Raw genomic sequence first — 22165 nt, 5'->3', positions numbered from 1 at the left:
CACCTGCTTTGCTGCTCTGCCCTCCTCTCTAACACTCCCCGGTACCTACCAGAAGTCCTACGGTATCTGCATTTCTCTGGGGACTTTGTTGCCCCCGGTTTCCGCTGATCTTCATGAAGCACAGCCTGCATGGCATTTGAGTCTCCCGGCTCCTCCTGCTGCTGCCTGGGCCCTGCTGGCTCCTCTAGTTTTCAGTTCCAGAGTGCCCGTTTCTCCTTTAAAAAAAAAAATCTCATCTGCTAACTGATACACTCTGCTGGTTGCCTCAGTTCTCTCAGGGTCATCAATGACGTCGGCCCCTCCTAGGCAGTGTTTCAGCTGCTTTGTGTGTGTGTGTATGTGTGGGCCACACATTATCTTGTGTGACTTGGAAACTTTGCTGAGGATTTGATGTCTAGGATGAGATACTTCAGGGCTCTGAGCCTCCTCCCTCGGCTACCTGTCCACCAGCCTATTCTTCCATCACTGTCTGGATTTCTTGAAGCTGGCCCTGGGCTGACCCTTTCTATCAGAGTGTAAAGAGTGGAGGAGCAGAGAGAAGCCAGTAGCCGCCTGGTGTCACGCTGTTCTTCATAGGGCCCTGGGAAGGGATAGCAGCCTCTGATCTGCAGAGCTCCTTTCTACTAGAGTCAGCTGAGGTATGGCCCAGAGGGCTGCCATGCCTGAATAGAGAGACTGGGGTTGGCGGGCGGAAGGCGGCACAGGTGTCAACAGCTGTTAGAACGGAGCTCTCCACTGCCGAGCTGAGGCCTGGGAATACCTAAGCCTCACTCGAGTCACCAGCCAGGAAGAGGTAAGCCGTTCACGTGTCCGTGGTTTCAACGAGGCTCTTGAATTCATTTCTCTCAGTCTGCTGCTCACACTGAGGAAAGTTCACAGGGACTTCAAAAGTTTCAAAAACTGGATCCTTATCATCATCCATAGTCTCCCTGCACATGACCTGTGCAGTGTCCTGCTCTGGCTTGTTGGCCGTGTCAACCCTCACCCATCCCAAGGAATCTCCGTGAGCACAGTGGACCCACTTCCTGCAATGGGCACCCGCCATTTTCACAACTGTCATAAACCATGGCCCAGGCATCAAAGACCTGCTGCTTGTTTCCTCCTTCCTTCAAATAGGTTTAATTTTCTCAGCCCTCATTATACAAACATCAGATTAACTGTGTTTACTGTGTGCTTGGAGTTGGCAAATGCCATTTATTGGAGGCTGAAGTGGAGGCGTTGACACTTGACACCTTCCTCGGGATTCCCTGTGGAGCCGGGGATGCTGGTAGGCGGCTACCTCCAGCTGCTGCAGGCCTGGCAGCTTGGCCCCACGGCTCCTGTCTGCCTCACCACTTAGGCTGGGCCATCACATGGGTGCTTTCATGTATGTGTGGCAGGCACAAGGCTGGAGGGGCCACTGCTCTCCAGTGGGGTCAGTCAAGGGTGACCTGCTCCTTATGTCCACCTGAGTGCCCAGGTTGGAGGAGGGCTCTTTCCCGTGACTTCTGACCTCTGTGAGGAAAGATCTAGAAATCGACACAGATGACTACCTGCAGCTTTCTAGACTCTTCATGGAGACGGAGAGAGGGGGGCAGGTGACCAGGGCTGAGTTGATGGGTGTGTGAATGCGTAGGTGGGGGTGTGAAGGGTATGTGAGTGAGTGTGTGATGATGGCTGTGAGTGAGTGTGGGATGGCTGTGTGAGTGAGTTTGTGATAAGTGTGTGAGTGAGGGTGTGGTGGATTGTGAATGTGTGTGTGATGGAAGTGTGTGTGTATGTGTGAGACACGCACACACATACACACACACAGAGAATCCACTCTCTCCAAACTTGGATACTGTACTTGATCTGCCAGTGTTGAAGAATGAGCTATTTGCAGTGTTAAAACACTGAGGGACATCGCCTACGATTCAGAAGTCCCTTTTCGAAAGGAGGAGGCATCCTGCTTCCCAGTGTGGCAGCAATAGGTGTCTTCTGATGTCCACATACGTGGTCCTCACAGAACTCAGTCTGCAGCCCTGACACAAGCTCTCTACAAATAGAACACCAGGCAGCTCTGACCCTGCAGCCTCCATCCATCTTCCCGTCAGACTGCCCTTAATTAATTTCGTCAGGAGCCCGTGAACTGTGTCCTTCATCTAGCCAGGGCAGGGTTGGCTTCCGGCCTAAGTAAAGAGAGTCTGCAGGCAGCGGGGTTTTTAACCCCCCAGTCCCTAATGAAGAAGGAGCTGGAGCTGACACAGGAGACCCCGCTGCAAGCAGAGAGCACGGGAAGCATAGCCCCCCTAACATCCCCTCCCCCCTGCTGCCAGTGTTTCAGCCTACACTAATCATAATCGAAGCTTTTAGAAATCTAATGCTGTTCGGAAGCTGAGGTGGGGGTTGGGGGAGCCGTGGAGTCAGTTACAGGTTTGTTGGCGGCTGCGTCCTGAGCTGGGTACAGAGGTTTGTGGAAGTGAGGGAAACAGGTTGTGTCCCTGGGGAGAGGAGGGAATGCGGTGCCTGCATTTTTATCACCGGCTCATGGAGGACATATGTCACAAGGTTTGGTGTTGTCTGTTGAACTTGATGTCTTCTGTGAAGCCCCATCATCTGGGGGGAGACCCCACTGAAGCCCGTTCCAGGTCCGCCTTCCTCTTAGTTTTCATTTGAGAGGAAGCCAGCTCAGCCTCTGAGGGGCGGTGGGCGGTCTAGTCAGGGTCAGCGAGGCAGGGCTGCCGTGGTAACCAGCTCCCTACCTTTGGTCAGAGTTAGATGCTGTTCTAGTTATTGTTATTATTTCTGTGACTGAACACCAGAGAGCAACTTGGAGAGGAAAGGGTTTATTTTCCTCACAATTCCATATAACAGTTCATCGTTAAAAGCTGTGAGGGGAGAAACTCACACAGGACAGGGACCTGGAGGCAGAAGCTGAGACAGAAGCCATGGAGGATGCTGCTTACTGGCTTGCTCCCCATGGCTTGCTCAGCCTGCTTTCTTATAGAAAGAACCCAGGACCACCAGCTTAAGCAATGGCATCACCCACAATGGCCTGTGCCTCCCCCCTCATCAGTCACTAATTAAGAAAATGCCATACAGCCAGATCTTAGGGAGACATTTGTTAACTAAGTTTCCCCTCCTCTCTGATGATTCTAGCTTGCCTCAAATTGACATAAAACCAGCCAGGACAAATGACAAGTACTGATTTCATGTTTGTAAGACCTGTCCACTATGGAACAGTGCTGATGAAAGGTTAAGAGCCCAGAGCCCAGAGCGGAGAAATCACCACCTGGAGCCAGTGCTGGGAATTTAGTACCAAGTCCATAAAAAGCACACACCAGACCCCGCCTACCACTCAGAACAAAGTCCCAAGAGGCTTGAGGTACACACTGCACACTTGCCACAGGCAGACCAAGAGCAAACATTGGAAGGTGACCTCAGTGACTTCCATGGGAGATGCCCAGGTCCTCTGTTGGTTCTGGCCAGCACTCCCCAGAAGTAGATCCCCAAATATGTCTGTGGCCCCCACCAGGATCTCACGAGGCCAAAGCTATAGGATAGCGATAGGCTGGACCCTCTCCGAAAGGTCACCGTGTCCCTAAGAGGAATGCGTTTGACCCAGAGAGAATATGTGATGGGTGACGGGGCCAGAAGGACTCCAGATGGCCCACAGGAGATTGCTACAGTGTGCTGGGGTTCGGGAAAGGCAGTTTCAGATGAGACATTGCTGGGAATAGGTGGGAATCTGAGCGTCCAGATGCTGGTTATGACAGTGATCAGCATCAAACACTGAGGGCTTTGCTGTTCATCTGCCTCTCCTGTGTGGTCCTTGCAATAGCCCCAGCTGAGCGCTCCACAGGCTCCATTTTGTAAATGAGATCATGGAGGCTCAGAGAGGTTCAGCCAGCTCCCTGAGGCTACACAGCAGGTCTGATGTGTCCTTGTGTCTCAGGCATTCTACCTCTCTGCTCTGCACTGTCTTCTGAACAGCCTGTCTACCCTCTTGCAGTCCTCCCGGCTGCTCATCAGTCATTATGTGATGGCATAAAGCCACGACCTGGGACCAGCCCTCACTTCCATCATCCAAAAGTGATGGAGGCAGTGTTTCCATCTTGAGTGGACTGCGAGAGCTTGACGTAAAAGATGTGCCTTCCAGAGCCTGGGGACTGTGTGCCACCATATGCCTTCCCGTCTTCTTGATGCTTGAGCTCTGACTGCATCCGGGAGGGAACAGAGGGTCCTTGCTAATTTCCCCACCAATCAATCACCATGAAGAAGCAGCTGTCCTAGTCCAGCGGCACTTGCAGGGGAGGCTGAGGGTGATCCAGGTCCATGGCAAGGGTTGTTTCCCGTTTCCCCGTGCTGGCCATCCACCTCCAGAGACTCCCTGATGTCCTCTGTATCTGGCTTTAAACTGGTCCCTGCCTCAGAGGCAAGGCTGTGTGGGGAATTTCTTAAAAAGATGAAGCTAGGCCCGTGAACCACAATCCCGGGAGAGAACGTGGAGGCATGGAGCTCTCGGTCCTTAGGGGGCACTACAGAGCCGCAGGGTGGAGCTAAGCTGCCCTCTCACATAAGCTAGTGGAAGCTGAGAAATAGTTTCTTCTAGAGCGGTGGTCCTCAGCCTTCCCAACTCTGCAACCCTTTAATCATTTCCTCGTGTTGTCCTGACCCCTCCCATCCATAAAATTATTTTGTTGCTACTTCATAACTGTAATTTTGCTACTGTTAGGAACATAATGTAAATATCTGACATGCAGGATATCCGCTGTGCCACCCCTGTGACCCTAGAGGGGTCACAACCCACAGGTTGAGAACTGCTGCTCTAGAGCCCTTTCTCTCGAACATCTTCCTTGGAGAGATCTCATGGTAGAGTATGGAGCCAGTTCTTTTGGCTCTTTGCCCTCTGTGGAGAAGACAAAGGGTCCCCAGATCCCTGTGGAAGATTCTAAGCGGCCAGACGCAGACTTTGAGAGGGGTCAGCCTGAAAGCTCAGGTGTGTTTGGGTGAAGCACAGCCATGTTTTCAGAGTGAAACCCCCATGCCACAGCTGAGCTAAGGAACAGCAGCAGCTTCCTCCTTACGGAGCCTTCCATCTGAATATATACAAACCCTCTGAACTTTTAAAGTGCAGAGAGCGGTCAGCTTGCTCTGGGCTGCTTGGCTCTAAGAGCAGTTTGACCCGGAGTTCTTTCTTGGCAGGGAGACAGAATGCTGTGGGAATTGCTGGTCTAAATGTTTTTCTAGTTTGTTCTTAGACCTCACTTCCACCACTTCTCCAGAAGTCCGATGAGGCTTTGTAAAACAAGTGCAGCTCAAACTGGCTTAGACATTATGGGAGCTTAATGGTTCATATAGCCAAAAAGATGGTGGTAGAATTCAGGCCTTGATCCATGGCCACAACAAATTTGCCTTTTTTCAAATGTCCTCACTGGCAGTGCCCTGAGCTTTTCTTAACTCCATGTGGTGCCAAAGTGGCTGCACAAGCCCCATTTGTCCCACCAATGCCCTTGCCCTCTCTGCAACCCCATGGGGAGAGATTTCCTTTTTCCTCCCAATGTCAACCAGCAGTCCCTGCTGGAGTCTTATTGGTTCATTCAGGTCACATGTCTGTCTTTAAATCAATTGCTTTGGCCAGGGGGTGTTGAGAGGTCGGGGTTGGTGGTCTGCTGAGCCAGTCATGGGTCACATGCCTGAGAGCCAGAAAGGAGCCAGCTTCCGGGCCCCATAGACGTGGAGAAGCTGGCTGCAACACTGGCAGCATGGGATTGCACATTTGATAGTCTAGCACAGCTGGTCCTAGAATGTCCCCTTCTGCTGTGGCTGTGGACTCTCTTAGGGAGCCAGTCTGTGGAGTGTGGGGTGTCAGCAGAGGCCTGGGTCTCTGCCTACTGAATGTCCAGGATGCACGTCCCCATCAACACACACAAAATGTTCTCAACCGCGCGCACATGCTTCTCGTGGGCCAGCTTCACCTAGCTAGGAATCAGGGCCCTCCTAGAGAACAAGCTCCCTCCTTGTCACCATGGGCCACCCTGCCCTAAGCCCTGGGCTAGGACCGACTCCTAAGCTCCTATGTAGAACCAAAAGAAGGTGCTGTGTGAGTGTGAGCGTGTGTGAGGTCTTGTGCCTAGCTCTGGGCCCAGTGTTCAGCCATAGTTCCCAGTACATTGCCAACCAGGAGCTGAACACACCCATTTGTGGACAGGAGGGGATGGGGCAGGTCATGTGACATCTCCTTCTCTTCACAGGGTGTCCTCTCCTCATCTGCATCATCTCCATGTCATCCTCCATGGACAGCTACGGGACAAGTGACAGGTGAGTGACCTTGCGTCCTCTGAGAATGCCTTGTGATTGGTAGGTCTCCTGTAGAGAAGGTCACTAAAGATGCCTCAGTGTTGATCTCAGATGTCCACTTTCACCTCAGGACAGCATGGGCACCAGCTAGCTCCCCCAGAACTGGGCAGTGGGAGCTAGAGCAATCCCTTTAAGCTCTTAGAACCAGCAATGTAAACTGGGCGGTGTGTTAGAGTGATGGCTAGGAGACAATGGGCTGTTTATTCATGGGGAATATAGTGACCAGCAGGCTCGGAGAAGACAGGCAGGTAGCGAGCCAACTCTCTAAGCCCCACTGAAGGCATCTTCCTGGCCAGAATTTAACTTGCTCTGCAAAGACCCAAAGCTAGTTCCTGGTGTGGATTTTTGTTTATTCTGGTAACAAAGTGGAAACCTACTCTGGGCTTTGGCTATGGACTCGTCAGAGGTGGCTGACCTGGGCATCAATTCTGGAAAATCCCCTCCAAGTAAGAGAGTCACGGGATCTCCCTGGAGATGACTTCAGGATGAAGAGTGGTATTATAGCAGCCCCCAGAGCCGACGAGTCCTTCCTCTGGGTGGGGCCCTGCCATTATTATGGCTGTGGGGTGGCAAGTCACTCTGCAGAGGGTGGACAAGGCTGCTCAAGTGATGCTTTTCTCTCTCCAGCTGCTGGTTGTCACTGGGCAGTGGTGCCATCTGGGCCTTTGTGGGCCCTGCTCTGCTGGTGATTGTGGTAAGTCTCCCCATTCATTGGCAGAGTCAGATAGGTCAGGGCGGGCTGTTTGGACTGTGCCAGGCTTCCTGAAGACACACCCCAAGATACCTCGTCATGCTGTTGTCCATTTTTTATTCTTGCTCTTCCCTCCAGGGGGGGGGGGTGAGTGGTCCTGAGCCTTGGTTGTCCATAGCCTCAGGAAGTCCCTGAGTCCGGAGTATCCCTGGACCTCCACCGAGCTCAGGCCAAGAGACATGTACAGAATTCTCAGAAAGTCCCAGCACTCCAAGGCTGGCACATTAGAGGGATTCCTGCAAACCTCGTATGCAAGTGACTATTCGTCTGGCAAAGTGAAGACAAGCGACAGAGAGGACAGTCAGGGGCGTAGCTACACGTATCAGCCACACAGCTCTCAGTGAGGCACCTGCCTATGGCTGAGGAACTCTGTCTTCACTGCGGCTGTTCTCTGCGGCAGGTACCCAGGGTTAGCAAGCAGCCAGACCCATACAGCATTCTCGTAACCATGGCTACATCCTCCTGATGACCTCAGTGCCTGTATGTTGATGTTCATGGCTGCGGGCATGTGGGAGTTCACAGAGCAAACTTGTGTAGTCATTGGGGCCAGAACCACCCCCACCTCCACTACAACACCCTGGCAGGACTTCTTGTCTAGACTGAGTCATAACTGAAGTTCTGGGGATCCTACCCTTTTCTCTACTACCTTTGCAGGGTGTTGGGTTCTTCATAGGTCCCTGGGGGCCACTGGTGACCAATCCCAAGGGTTACCCCTTATGCATGGGTCTTCAGTAGGCTGGTTTGCTACTCCCAAGATGGGGTGTCCCAGCCCCACCTTGATAGCAGGGAGAAAACTGTCCTCACATCTCAGGTGATGTCAGACTTCACCTTTCACCAGATGGAGTGACCTCTGGGAAGTCTTGGACCATATCTGAGGGCCACCCTTTCCCTCCATGTATACATGCACTTCAAAAAGATTACAGCCCCATCCCTCCCCTCTCCTTTTCCTCATCTGTGTGACCACCCTCATTCATTGACTGCTGGTTAAGGCAAGACCCTGGTAATTAGTTAAAAAGGAAACTGAGGAAGATGCCGAACTGCTAATTGTGTTTAATAGAAATTCCTCTGATGTCCTCATGCTAATGGGCATAATGGTGCCTTCTCTGCTGAGGGCAGAGAGTGAACTGTCATCACAGTGTCCTTTGGGGCGGGAAGGCCAGGCACTGTCACTATATATGTGGCTCCTGCTATACGCATGACCATTGTAGTCCCAGCTGCACTGTGATGAGCTTGCTGGACCTTTCCACACTGGAAACATGCTCTGCAGGGTCCATAAGCCCAGGGGCAGGGCGGGGCTGGGGAACCACGCTAGCTTTTCGGTCACTAGCTGGGTGGGGTCCTGGCTGAGGCTTAGCCCAGGATCCATGTTTACATGTCAGTGCCCTAATATGGTGGCCTGTGGCTCCCAGGGCTCCACAGCTATCCTGGGCAAACTTGCATAGCCTCCTGAGAAAAAGGAGCCTCAAAAAAATTGGAAGCTGTGACCCAGCAAGGAGGGAATCACGGTATCTAGAGAGGGTCCCATTCAGTGTGGGAATCACCTTTAAGGAGGTCTATAAGGTCTAGACTAGGGACGAGGTGGAGCCAAGCTCCATCCAGAGATGTCTGCAAAGAGGGATGTCTGGGCTCCACTGGTTTTCTTCCCCTTAGCAGCTCTAGGTGTAGAGTCTGAAACATATTGCAGTACTGTGAGCTTCCCATGCCAGAGCTGTGCTGTGCCCAGGCCTACAGGAGGATCATTTGCCATTACACGTTGTTTTCAGGGCCTCACAGAGGCTTGGGCAAGAGATTTGTGCTGTCTTCCTGCTGTCTGGGGTCTAGTAGGACCCTTCATCTTGCCAGCCAAACTGTGGATACATTCTCAGTAAAGATGCCCACTCCTCCATAGTCCCTCCTGACTCAGGGGGCGCCATCAGCATGAAGGCTGTGGGGCAGCAGCACTGAGAAGGAAAGTGATTGTGTTGGAGGTCTGTTCCCTTTGGATCTTTTGGGCCAGGAAGAACCCCTGTGTACAGATGTTCTGTGCATAACTCTAGCCAGAGGCAGCCAGGTTTGGAGGTGGCTAGGCCCAGATCCTTCTCTTTCCGGCTTCAGAACCCAACACCCTTGTGTGCCCCAGGCTCATGTAGCCCTGGGTGTGATTCCCAGGGGTTGTGCTACCTAAAGTACACTGACACCCTTCCCGGCGTGTCAGGCATTCTTAACCTCAGGAACGGAAGTCCTTGGCCACAGCGTGTGATGCTCATAACTTCCCCTGTCGGCTTCACCTGCAGAGGGTTAAAGCTCACAGCCTGCACACCCTCCCAGGTTGCTCACAATGTTGGGTCATTGGTGCCTTCCTGTAAAGTAGGGTACGGCAGAAGCTGAGAGGGAGATGTGGGCAGCCTCTACGGCAGTGGTTCTCAACCTATGGGTTGTGACCCCTTGAGGTTTGATGACCCTTTCACAAGGGTCCCCCCAAAAAACATTGGAAAATGGGAATATTTACGTCAACGATTCATAACAGTAGCAAAATTAGTTATGAAGTAACAACAAAAATGATTTTATGGTTGGGGGTCACCACAACACGAGGAACTGTACGAAAGGGTCGCAGCGTCAGCAAGGTTGAGAACCGCTGCTCTAAAGGCTTCACCAGTAAAGGGCAGGCGTGGCCTAGTGCTGCAGACATGACCACTCGTACTCTGAGGTTGGGGTTTGGGCCACAGCCACACCCGCTGATTTACAACGTGTCTGCAGCTGTTCAGGCTGCAGTTCCAAGATATTCTGCAGCAGACACTACGGCCTTCAGAGCTGAAAGTATTTACTACCCAGCCCTTGGCAAAAAAAAAAAAAAAAAAAAAAAAAAAAAAAAAAAAAAAAGAAGAAGAAGAAGAAGAAGAAGAAGAAGAAAGAAGAAAAGAAATTGGCCAATCCCAGCTGCAAGGCATGCTGTAGCCAGTCCTACTGACTGCCAGGCCTCAGGCTGGGTGCTGGGGAGACATGGGGAGACATTTTGTGGCCCCCACCTCAGACGATGGAGGGGTTTGTACCCTCCTGAGCCATGCCCTCATTCACCCAGGAGTTCTCCCGCTTACTTCCAAATGAAGGAAGCAAGTTTTGGATGTCAAGCGTGGCCTGACCCCATTTGTGTAAAAGCTCTCTGTGGGCACTTATTCTCGTGCAAGTGGGAAATGGATGAGAAAATGTGGGTGGATACTCCTGAATGGCGGCTCCCTGGGGGGCAGTGTGGGATTGCGGCCCCATGCTTAAGACACTATCTGCATCTAAGAGCACTCCGTGAGGCTAGTGGAGTTTTAAAGCTTTATCTTCATGATTTTTCATTCTGGGTATGTGTGTGTCTCTGCGTGGGTTTATGCGCGTGAGTGTGAGTGTAGGTGCCCAGGGAGGCTAAAGGCATTGGATTCTCTGGAGGTGGAGTTTCAGGCAGTTATGAGGTACCCGCTGTAGGTTCTGGGAACTGGCCTCAGGTTCTTTCCAGGAGCAGTGTATTCCCTTAACTGGCAAACTGCTTCCCAAGTCCAGTTTTTGGAGATAGGGTTTCTCTGTGTCGCTCTGGTTGTCCTGAAGCTCACTCTGTAGACTAGACTGGCCTCGAACTCAGAGATCCACCTTCCTCTGCCTCCTGAGTGCTGGGATTAAAGGTGTGCACCACCATGCCCAGCTGACTTGCACAATTTTCATGTAAAGCCATTCTAGAAAGCGGAATGTGTGTGTCAGAACGTGTAAGGGTTGGTCTGAAGATGAAGGAGGTTATGGCAGTAACAGGCCATGGTGGGCTTTCTAGAGCTAAAGAGAAAACCAGAACCAAGCCAGTCAGCATCAGGACCCACCATCCAACTTAATGGTGCTAAATGTAGCCCTGTCCAATGGACAAGCAGGTCCCTGGGGCTTTGTCAGCTCAAGATCTTGCAAGAAAATACCATACATAGACTAGGGGCTTGAATGAAGGAAGCTATTCTCTTATTGTCACAGAAGCCAGACATCCAAAATCAGAGGCTCAGCAGGTCAGTTCTCCTGGTCTCCTCTTTCCTTTGCCATCTGCCCATGTGAGACCATATCTCTCCTTGATTGCAGACTATACAAATGACCTCAGTTTAATTATATCACTTTTCTGATGCCCCACCTCAACATGCAGTGATGTTATGAGGCTATGCCGTGGAAGCTTGATCTCAAGGGAATGCAGGTCAGCCCAAAGAGCCTGGACACGGGTACATGCAACCAGGAAGAAAGAGTTCAGGAAAAAAGAGATCCTACAGCCTGTGCCCCACAGTGGCTTGGTCTGTGCCTGTCCCAGCCAGAGAAGGAGGACAGTGCCTCCAGGTCTGAGAAACAGAGGAGACTCTGGGTACTGAAAAATCCTTGTCTTCCCTGAGAAGCCAGGTATAGACACATGAATATGTAGATGCAGAGGCAGAGCTGCAGGCCTACAGATCCACAAAGCTCTACACAGAGATATAGGTATGTAGACCGACATGCCACAGATCTACAGATCCACAAGGCTATAGGACCATAGGTCCACAGATCACAGAGCTAGAGGTCCATACATATGTAGGTACACAGAACTACACGCACAGATCCACAAATATAGACACAGAGCCCATAGATTTGTAGCTACAGACACAGAATTACAGGCACATAGAGTCACAAATATACAGAGATATGGGCACATAGACTCATGGCTACATAGAGGTACAGGTATATAGACACATTATAAACAGAGCTTTAGGCATATAGATCCATGCTACATGGAGCTGTAGACCCAGAGATTCACACCTATACAGAGCTACAGGCACAGGACACAGATACATACTACTGGGGATTATATATATATATATATATATATATATATATATATATATATATCCTGTGTATGCAGATGTAGAAATTTTCTCCTTGTAAAACACTTGTGTATATTTCTTTTTTTTTTTTTTTTCATAAACTCCTAGATGACAGAGCGGCAGAGCCTGGCCCATCCCCAGAGGCCTCACCTACCATCTCTCCTTCCTCCTAGAGAAGTCACCATGACCTTTTCCTGGGTCATTTTGGCCTGTTCTGGGCTTTATTGTTGGCCGCCTGGTGTGCAGCTCTATTCTTCTCTTCTGAAACGCAGCTTGGAATTGTCTCTTTGATGTTTGCCCTTAGGAGCTTGTCCCCACCCTGCAAAGTGATGCAAGCCCCTGACAGTCACCTCACATAGCATCACGACCAAACCAGGCCTTTTCAGGTCTGCCGGAATGTGGGCAGAGTGAGCAGCGGCGCGGAGCCAAGGGGCCAGGCACACTCTGCTTCGCATTTCTGTGAATTTCTAGATTAGGTGGTTTATAAGCCACTGGCTCCTGACTCAGTACACAGATTCCAGATCACTCTCTCCCGGTGCCACCGCCTACCAGACAGTCCTGGTGCAGCATCAGATCCAAAAGCACAGACATGTGGATAAGTTGCTACAGATGTGTTGGACTGGTCCTAAGCCTCCAAATGAAACCAGACATACTTCAAACCCAGAAGAACCTATAAAAAGAAAAACAGTGACAAGCCGGGACAGATAGAAATATGAGCAGCTTTGCTGCTGTTGGGACACTGTGTTTCCTGACTAGATCAGTTTAAAAAAATCCCGAGGTGATTGCCTGTCACATTTTTTATGTTTGTGAAACACTCCAGCAAGAGTTCATTGCCCTGTTGGTAGCTTGGTTTAGGAAGCCAGGGAATACAGGGCTAGGTCTCTGGTCTTTGATCTGAGGAGGCATGGGATGGAATCACGTTTTATGGTTTCCAGAGGAGGTGCTGGGACCATGAGCTCATGTGGCCTGCTCACCATGGTATAACCTCTATGCTCACATGAGGAGCAGGGTAGTGTGACCTCTGACCCCACACAAGATCAGAATCTCTTCCACAGGTAGCAGCCCACTGGCCCTCCCTCAGGCCCGTCACTGTCCCTGAGTCATTAACCTAGCCTAGTTAAATATCTTTGTGACCCCTCCAAGGGCACTGTTGACACGTTCACTGAAAATGAGTTTCAAGTAATTTTCCTTTTAATTTATAATTACTCCAAACTAAAAAGTAGTTAGGCGATTTGGTTTTTAAATTTGTAATGGACATGGTTGAGAGAAAAATCTTAGAAATGTATGAAAAAAAATCCGAATATATGAACAGTTTTTGCATGCATCTGTTACTCTGTCCCCCAGTGTCAAGACTCCCCAAGGGAGCGGCAGGCTTGGTACTCTCTTCCCCACACCATGCGTTTTCTACAGATTGGACACCTCCAATTGTCCAGTAGTGTCTCCTCCAGGGGACACAGGGCCTCGGGGCTTTAGGCCCCGAGAAGACCATGGCTGTGTCATAGGTATGACCTACAGAGTCCACATCTGTAGTCCCCCGGTGCATAACCAATTTGCTTCTAATCATCAGCCAACAGCTTTTGCAGGTGTATGAGGTAGCTAAGCTGTAAATTCCCAAAGTGAAAAGGGGCAGGCTGGCGGCATGCCAGTGGAAAAGTGGATCGCTCTAAACGTCCCCCCCACCCCCGCCAAATCAGGGTAATTTCAAGAGGAATTGTATTGTTAAAACTCCAGCGCTCTGGAAACGAACCAAAGGCATACAAATGATAAAGCATTCCCCCCCCCCAAGAAAATCTACTAAATCTCAGGAGGGCAGGAGGGTCTGTAACATTGTAACCTAGGGCTGCTCTGTCTCCATTCTCTCTCGGTGGCACAGTGGGTGCTCTGTAGGATGTGGGGCACACAGCCCGGGGTTCCATGACTGACAGCAGGATGCTCTCAGGTGTGGCCACGGTGTTCAGAGGTGACACCCCCCCACTCCTTGAATCGGTCACCACACAAAATGCTCTGCCATCTGTCGCTGTCCAAGTTGGAGTATAACTAAGTCTGAAAGCCGGTGGCCCACCACTCCCACTGCCTCTTGCTCCTGTCATATGCGGTTTTCCGGCCGCTGTCATCAGTTGTAGGAAGGCTGGAGGGCAGCTGAATTACTGGACACGGCGTGACACTCTGCTAGCTGGTTATGCATTAACCTCTTCCATCATCTCTGACCTTGGGAGACCCTGTTGTTACCCAGGGCAACAAGGCACCGAGGGAAAGTGACGGTTGAGCCTTTGTTCATGTCTGATGGTAGCATAAACGAGTCTAGACAGAACAAGCGAGGTACCCACAGTGCCTCGTTTTCCTGGGAGCCGTGTAGCACAGACCCAGAATTGTCTTAGCTGAAAACCTTTAACAAAAGGCTCTGGATGACTGATGGGAGCCGGGAGGAGGCAGAGGGAGAGGGCTGGAGTGGAAAAATACCAGCTGGAACCAGAGAGGGGAAAGTATCTCAAGTCCCCCCCAAATCAGGTATTCTACGTAGGGGGTGGGTCCAAATCAGGCATTCTATGAAGGGGGGCGGTGTCTCAGGATGCCTGAGGCTCAGCCACCTGGACTACTGATGCAGCCATGTTGTTGAAAGCTGTGGTGTTGGAGGTCTCAGCTGCAGGCCTCTCTAGTATTGCCAGGTCTGATTGTATACAGGGTGGATGGGCCAGCAGCCTCCCTGTGAGGACTGATGGTGAAGCCTCAGTCAGTACTAAGGTCACAAGCTTGTAGCTGGCCTCGTGATAATCTTGAAGATTTTAACACTTAAGGGAATAGGCTCTGGCCACAGCATAGCTCTTACAACCCACTGGGGACCCCTCAAGAAGAAAGAGACTGGGGGAGGGGTCATTCCCCCTGCTAGTCCCACCTTGCCCCTTAATATTTAGGATTCAGGAGAGCTGCTAGGTAAAGGAGGAGCTGGGCTAGAGCCTGAGTCTCCTGAGTGCTGGCCTAGCATGGGAACTACCTAGCAGGTCCTCACTTAGGAGTACAGGCAATGCTGGGCACAGATAACACCCTCCTACACACACTGTTATGTCTTTCAAACATCATACGGGTGTGTGGGTGATGAGAGCCAGCTGCTGTATGTGGACTGGACAAATGGGACTTTTTCGCTGTTTTTTTTTTTTTTTTTTTTTTCACTCCTTTTTCCCTGGTTAGTTTGCATCAGCCAATCCTTCTCACTCAGTGGGAAGCAGAGATTCCCAGGACCCACAGAGGTGTCTGGGGTCAAACGGAGTGAGCAAGCATGAGATGAGCTTTGAGCTGGTTCATCTGACCCCAAAGGTCACACTCATTCTTCATGCCATGATGCTTGTGGAATGAGAACTGAGTCCCTGCCTTGTCTCTCAGGCTTACTGCTCAAAGCCCGGAGCCCTGCCTTGAATCTGCCCCAGCTTTGTTTCCTGCTGGACGAGAAGTAGCTACCGTGGGGCAGATCCCGGTGTCCTGTGGGTAGGCCTGGCTCCTCATTGCCTCCCTCCTTCTCCTCCCTTGCAGGTCAACATTGTTATCCTGGTTGCTGTGACAAGGGTTATTTCCCACATCAGCACCGAGAACTACAAGATACATGGGGACCCCAGTGCCTTCAAGTGAGTTGACCCCAGCTGGCCATATCCCACTGCACTGCCCATGGATACTGCTGAAGGCTTCAGGAGAATCAGATAATGGCGCTTCCCATGGGAAGCCCCCGAGTCTTCAGCGGGCTCTGCACCCTCAAAGCCTACATGGACAGCCTTTCGTTTATTCCATTACTCACTCCTGATGATCCAATCTGAGGTCTCAATGCAACCTTGGAGGCCATATGAAGATGCTGCCTGGGACTTCTGTAGCCAGAATCAGCTGTTGTGCTTCAGACCTAGAACAACAGCTCCTTGCTCTCGGTCCCTACCTGCTGCAGGGCATGGCTGGCATACTCCGCCCTCTACCCTGAACTTTTCAGGGTGGGGGATTCCCCACTCACTCACTCACTCACTCACTCACTCACTCACTCACTCACTCTATCTATCTATCTATCTATCTATCTATCTATCTATCTATCTATCTATCTATCTATCTATCTCCCCTTGCATGTGGCCAAGAGCTGCTTCCAATGAACCTGCATTTATATACTTTAACTTGTCTTACACGAGAAGCAGTCCAACGCCCTCATCCCCACCTCGAGACCCCTTCCTAGCTCCTCATTTTTTAATCAAAGAAAAAGGGAAGAATGTAATTCCAATAGCTTGCTTCAAGTTTGCCATCAGTAGGTGCTCACCAGGTGTGTGCCAGATAAAGAGAACCTGCCCACCATCCCACTCTTTCTCTTACTCCTCTCTCTCTAGAGCTCTCTTTCTCTCTGCCTCTCTCTGTCCTTCTCTGCCCTCATGACGCTGTCCCCATCCTTCTGCCTGCTTGTCTACATGTTTAATCATCCTCTGTCCCCTCTCCAGGCCCTGACTCCTCTCCCCTTTCCCTTCTCTCAAAGTAACAGAGACAGGTGGAGGGAAAGGTGATGAAGTCTCCATACAGGAAGATATGACTTCTAGTTCCTGCAGCAATGGGCTCCTCTGCCCTTTACTTCCTCCCCAGTGCAAAGGGGGTAACAGGATCCTTACAGGATGTCGTGTGAGGGAACTTCCTAGCAAGTAGAGTGTTCCATGCTGGGCTGCCACTTGGGAGAAGGGGTCTTTGGAAGAACTCCACACTCTATGGGGCTGGCATGCCACTTGAGGCTTCCTGGGTTCCTGGTGTTTATCTTTTGGGGCCTGCCAATGGCAAATGGATATGGCAGAAGGAGGCAACAGTGACCATGAAGTCCTGAGCCTGGAAGATACCCCATACATGAAGATACAGTCTCCTGGACTCAGTTCCCATATTGTAGTCCCCTCCTCTGCATAGGCTTCATGCCCAAATCCACACTGCCCTCCTGGAGGCAGAACAGCAGTGGCCAAAGTCCTTGCTGAGAGAACTTTTTTCTTCCTGTACAGGAGGGTCGGGGTAGGACTATGGGGTAGGCCTTATGCCTAACAGAGTGGGATTTGCTCTTGAGACTCGTGCACCCAAGACTCATAGCCCTCCTTGACCATAGAGAATGGTAAGCAGGCTGCACCCTAAGGATCAAGGCTGAGGACTCCCACACAGGTGACTTGGGGGCCCTTGTAGAAACAGTTAGGATGTCAGGGCTGCTGGCAACCTGAAAGTGACTTTAAAAATAGAGTGTCAAGCAAAAACTATGAACAAGCAACAGCAAATCGATGAGATAATTATTCTAAACCCTGTAAATTAACTTGACAAGCAGAGGCAGCTCACTTGAGCTTTTTCTGCCCCTGGAACCTTCTAGGCTGTACCTGGGTGAGGAAGTAGGCTCATGGGGGTCAGGGGCATTTCCATTCATCTTCCATCTGAGGGGTGGGGGAGCCTAAGTCTGTCCCCTGCTCAGACCACGAGGGGCCTTTTCTTCTTCACTCTACCCTCAGACTTACAGTCTTCAGTGGTCATGGTCACTGGTCCATCTCCAGCTCTCATACCCAGCCAAGGCTTTCGCTCCTATCTCACTATCCTATCTCTTGGCATCTGCAGAACCAAGGCTGCCACTGTGCCCACCATATCTATACTCCTACCACCACCTTCTACCCACCACCTCTCCCAGAGCCCAGCCAGGAGGAGCCTTCATCCCCCACCTCTTCCTGCAGAAATGCTACCAAGTGCTGGCCCTGTCTGGCCTCTGTGGGGCCTCAGAGATAAGTGTACCCTAGAATAGCAGGTTGATGCCAGCAGATCCACCATGGGAGGCACTGTCCTCTATGCCCTCAAGTGTCCACCCTGGTCTGGTTTTCCTGCCCACTGCCAACATGAGTATCACTGTCTCTGTTCCAGGTTGACAGCCAAGGCTGTTGCTGTGTTGCTACCCATCCTGGGAACCTCATGGGTGTTTGGGGTGCTTGCTGTCAGTGACCGGGCCTTGGTCTTTCAGTACATGTTTGCTGTACTCAACTCCTTGCAGGTAAGAAGAACCTGCAGGCCAATAGGTAGGCAACACTGTCGGCTCCCGCCATCCCTGCTGGGTAAGAACACCAAAGCCCAGTTAAGATGGAGCCTGGTGTCCTCTGCTTAGAAGTTGTGGTGATGGTTATGGTCTTTGCCCTTCCTTGAATTGAGCCTTCTCAAAATCCCCCTTCAGTGGGGCTGTGGACCTCAGGCTCCAGATCACAGCAAACTCCCCACAGTGAGCTGTGCCCACACTGTGCATGTGTGATGGAGGGACTCTGTATCAATGTGCGGCTTTGATATGCTCTCTCTCTTCCTTCCCAGGGCCTCTTCATCTTCCTCTTTCACTGTCTCCTGAACTCAGAGGTATGTCCATTCCAAGTAGCTTTTTACTTCCATAAGGGCACAGAGAGAAGGGTGGCATTGTCCAGGGTCATACATCCCTTGTCAGGCTTTGTTTAAGAGCCACTCTGATGTGGATATTGGTACCAGCTTTCATGCCCTGCCCTTACTTTGTGTGCTTGAGGCTCACATCATAGCAAGCCTCTAGAACAGCGGTTCTCAACCTGTGGATCATGACCCCTTTGGGAGTAAAATGAGCCTTTCAAAGGGGTCCCTGAGACCATCAGGAAACTAGATATTTATGTTATTATTCATAATGGTAGCAAAATTATAGGTATGAAGTAGCAATGATAATTTTATGGTTGGGATCACCACAACATGAAGAACTGTATTAAAGGGTGGCAGCGCTGGAAAGGTTGAGAACCACTGGTCTAGAGGGTATTGGCAGTGACCCCTGAGAGTTTGCTCTGTCAACTTCTGGAGTTCCCTCTAAGGCTCTTTCTTTTGCCTTTGAAGGTGAGAGCTGCCTTCAAGCACAAGACCAAGGTCTGGTCCCTCACGAGCAGCTCTGCCCGTACTGCAAACACAAAGCCCTTCAGTTCAGACACCGTGAGTACAGTATGACATGTCTTCCTGAGGCCCTTGCCTTTGCTTCACTAAACCAGTTCCAAATGCCTTCCTCCTTCCCCTCACCATCCTCGAGGATCTGGTTACTATGGCCATCAACCTGGCTACAAGCCTGCTTCTCAGGTAGACATAGCTTCTGATTGATAGAGGATGCATGCTACTGCAAGCCATTGTTTAAACACAGAGCCCCCACAGCTCCCTCTTCTCCAGGCTGCTGGAAGGGCCTAGCATGTGACGTAGGCTACGTATCTGCTAACCCCTTGCTCTAGAGCAGTGGTCCCCAACCTTCCCAATGCTGTGACCCTTTAATACAGTTTCTCATGTTGTGGTGACCCAACCATAAAGTTATTCTTATTGTTACTCCATAACTGTAATTTTGCTACTGTTATGAATCATGGTGTAAATATCTGATATCCAGCCTATCTGATGTGTGATCCTCAAAGGGGTCGTGACCCACAGGTTGAGAACCACTGCTCCAGTGGGGTTTTTTTTGTTTTGTTTTGTTTTTGTTTTTTGTTTTTTTCCCAATGTCACTGATTCATGGTCAAACTGCCACCTCAGCTGTTTGCCTAATGGCTATTGCCTGTCCCCTTTGTGGGGATAAACAGCTCATGAGAACAAAAATGAAGCCTGGCTTTGTCTAACAGCCCCGTAAGTCCCTGGTACGTGGCATGTTCCATGAAGAGTGCTCACCTGACTGGTGATGAGCTAAGAGCCTGGGCTTGGTTGAGTAGGAACCTGCACAGGGCTCTCTGGTGTGGACTCTGGGTGTCCAGAGCCTTCTGTCTCAGATGTGGGGTCCTGGATCCTCACATGGCCCAGGCCCAAAGCACTCACATGAAATGAGTTCTACCCCTCGAAACTGTCTTCACACCTCACTTTATGTTTTGTAGGTCAATGGGACCCGGCCAGGCACCGTATCTACCAAGTTAAGCCCATGGGATAAGAGCAGCCATTCTGCCCACCGTGTGGACCTATCCGCCGTGTGACCAGGGAGGCTGCCATTCAAAACAAGTGCCTTCCCTGAAGCAGAGAAAGAAAAATGTACACCCTGCCTCCATCATGGGTTCCTCTCCTCCCTGCTGCCTCAACATGGGATAACAGCCCCTACCAATGACTGCGTAGAATGTCCTGCCTCGCACTGCAAGTTGACTCAGGGTTGTGTGGCCAGCGATGGCGTGGCTCTCCTTCCCTGGCATGGTGGGCACCAGGGCACAATGTAGCTTATGGTAACACTAAGTGTGAACCTCCCTTGTTTCCAGTGCACAGAGCACCGTACCAGCTAGGCTGTGGTAAATGAGATGTAAGGATGCAGATACAAGAGGGCGTAGCCTCAGCCTTGATGGAAACTTGGAGTCTTGAGAGATGCTCAAGGTCAATGGAAGAAGCTGAGTTATGTGGGGAGAATGAGGCCAGCATCAGCTGGAATGCACGTCGTCTCTGTAAGGGGACACTGATTGAGACACCACATCCCCTAGCTGTACAACCAGTTCTGGGGTCTCTGCCTTTGCCTGTCTGGAGTCACCCACTAACTCGTAGATGGAGCTTTGTGAAGACAGCCTAAAGGAGCCACTGCATGGGAACTGACTCAGTCTGTTCCTTGTAAGCTGAGCCTCACTGGACCTGAAGTCAGCCTTAGAATGCCCTTTTCAAACATGAGCGTCTCTACTGTCCATTGCTGCCTCCTCCGGGGCTGCACTCCCCTGATGGGTACCCCCTTCTCCTGCATCTCCTGGTTTTCTGGGGGTGTAGCTACCCCTAGGATCTGCTCTCGCATTGCTTAGATGTGCCACCTCAGTGTAAGAGCCAATGAGGCACCAGACAGCTTAGACATCTGATGTCCCTCGTCCCGTGTCACACCAGACCAACCACACTGTGGAGGCAAGTCCCCGGTGCTGGGCAGGGTGGCCACTGGAGGCTCTTGGGTTGGTGTGAATGGACAGAATCAGACTCAGCCCTGGGAAGTGCAGGCACCGTGACAACCGCTTGTGAACAAGGTCCTCATGTGAGTAGGGATCAAGAGAGTTATGGAGCAGGCTGTGAAGAGCCAACCAGTGTGCAGGAACCTGTGCCTGTGACATGTGTAGCCCAGATACTGGAAACCCCTCACTCCCCATGACATTCTTGAGCCCCTTCTTAGCCACACTTACTTGGCTTTAGGATATGTTTCCATTCAGTTCTATGGATCTTTTTGGCTTTATTTTTCTGTCTTTTCTTTTCTCCACTGTAATGAAATAGAGCCAGGGCCTGGCACAGGTAGGCAAGCACTCCACACTGAGCCACATCCCAGCCCCTAAGTGACAGGCCCTTGCATGCATCTCTTCCAGGGCATAGGAACAGACTTTGTTCTGTCCAAGCCAGGACTTAAATCTTATCAGCCAAATGGGCCCCTGTGACTCACCCTCCTGCAGCCGCTTTGGCCAATGCAGGGTGAGGCCATGCTGAGACTCTGTTTGGTGACAAGTCCTGTCTATAGAATGTGCGTGGTCACTGCTCAGCATCTCACCATTCCTCAAGCCAGACACCAGTGACCCAGGGTCAGACCTGCTCTGCTGAGCTCCCAGTAGTGAGAACACTGTATCCCTCCCATGTATGCTGGGCTCCCACTAAGGCAAGGCATGCCAGGAGTGTCTTCGTTCCAGATGGGATTCAGTTGCTGGCTTTTTGTAATACTCACTCTTATGTAGCTGACATACTAAGAAAAGTCAAGAGCAAAACCTATCTCGGCTTCCCATTTCCAGTGAGTGAAAGTGTGTGGTTTATTTATAGGCTACCTACTTTGCTCCCACAATCGTTTATTATCTCTGTGTAATTTGGCCCCACATAAATTAGAAATAATGGTGTGTGTGAGTAGTTTACAGCAGAGGGAACATGATGAGTTGCTGCTATAGTGAAGACATGTTGTGATTTTGATGAAATAAACTCTTAATGTCCTTAACTAGAGTGTCGCGCTTCACAATCTGTGGTTGGTGGCACCTGAGCAGGGTGGTGTCACTAAAGTTTCAGCACAGGGGTGGGTGTGAGCATTCCGGGGCAAACAGCCAGCTTGGGAAGGAAGGGGACGACAGAGGGGAATCTCTGGCTTGGGTCCTCCTAGGCTGTTTGCTGCAGTCAAACAGTCCTTCCAAATGCATTTCCTCATTGGCTGCAGCACAGGGCTGCTTTATTCTGCTAAAATTAGCTCTCGGTGGCAGACTCGTGTTGAGTTAATACCTGAGGGTTTGGCTGATGTGCAACCTAGCGGATGTTTGATTCCACCAGCCTCTCTCTACTGTAGGTCCAGCCTGCTGAACTG

General features: G+C 50.9%; 1 protein-coding gene across 3 annotated transcripts in view; it reads left to right on the top strand.

Annotated features, from left to right (window-relative positions):
- Nucleotides 1-21808, top strand: part of Adgrd1 (adhesion G protein-coupled receptor D1) — a 112938-nt gene extending 91130 nt beyond the window's left edge. For all 3 annotated transcript variants that reach the window (XM_021639838.2, XM_021639841.2, XM_021639840.2), the window contains 7 exons: nucleotides 6213-6279; nucleotides 6946-7012; nucleotides 15433-15524; nucleotides 17791-17917; nucleotides 18226-18267; nucleotides 18760-18852; nucleotides 19764-21808. In XM_021639838.2, the coding sequence (XP_021495513.2) occupies nucleotides 6213-6279; nucleotides 6946-7012; nucleotides 15433-15524; nucleotides 17791-17917; nucleotides 18226-18267; nucleotides 18760-18852; nucleotides 19764-19859 (584 nt within the window). In that variant the 3' untranslated portion in view covers nucleotides 19860-21808. The remainder of the gene's footprint in view (nucleotides 1-6212; nucleotides 6280-6945; nucleotides 7013-15432; nucleotides 15525-17790; nucleotides 17918-18225; nucleotides 18268-18759; nucleotides 18853-19763) is intronic.
- Nucleotides 21809-22165: the final 357 nt, after the last annotated feature.

Source organism: Meriones unguiculatus, chromosome 4, assembly GCF_030254825.1.
Source record: "Meriones unguiculatus strain TT.TT164.6M chromosome 4, Bangor_MerUng_6.1, whole genome shotgun sequence".
Classification (NCBI taxonomy): domain Eukaryota; kingdom Metazoa; phylum Chordata; class Mammalia; order Rodentia; family Muridae; genus Meriones; species Meriones unguiculatus.
The sequence above is the reverse complement of the archived record's forward strand: the minus strand, read 5'-3'. Positions and strand labels throughout refer to the sequence as shown.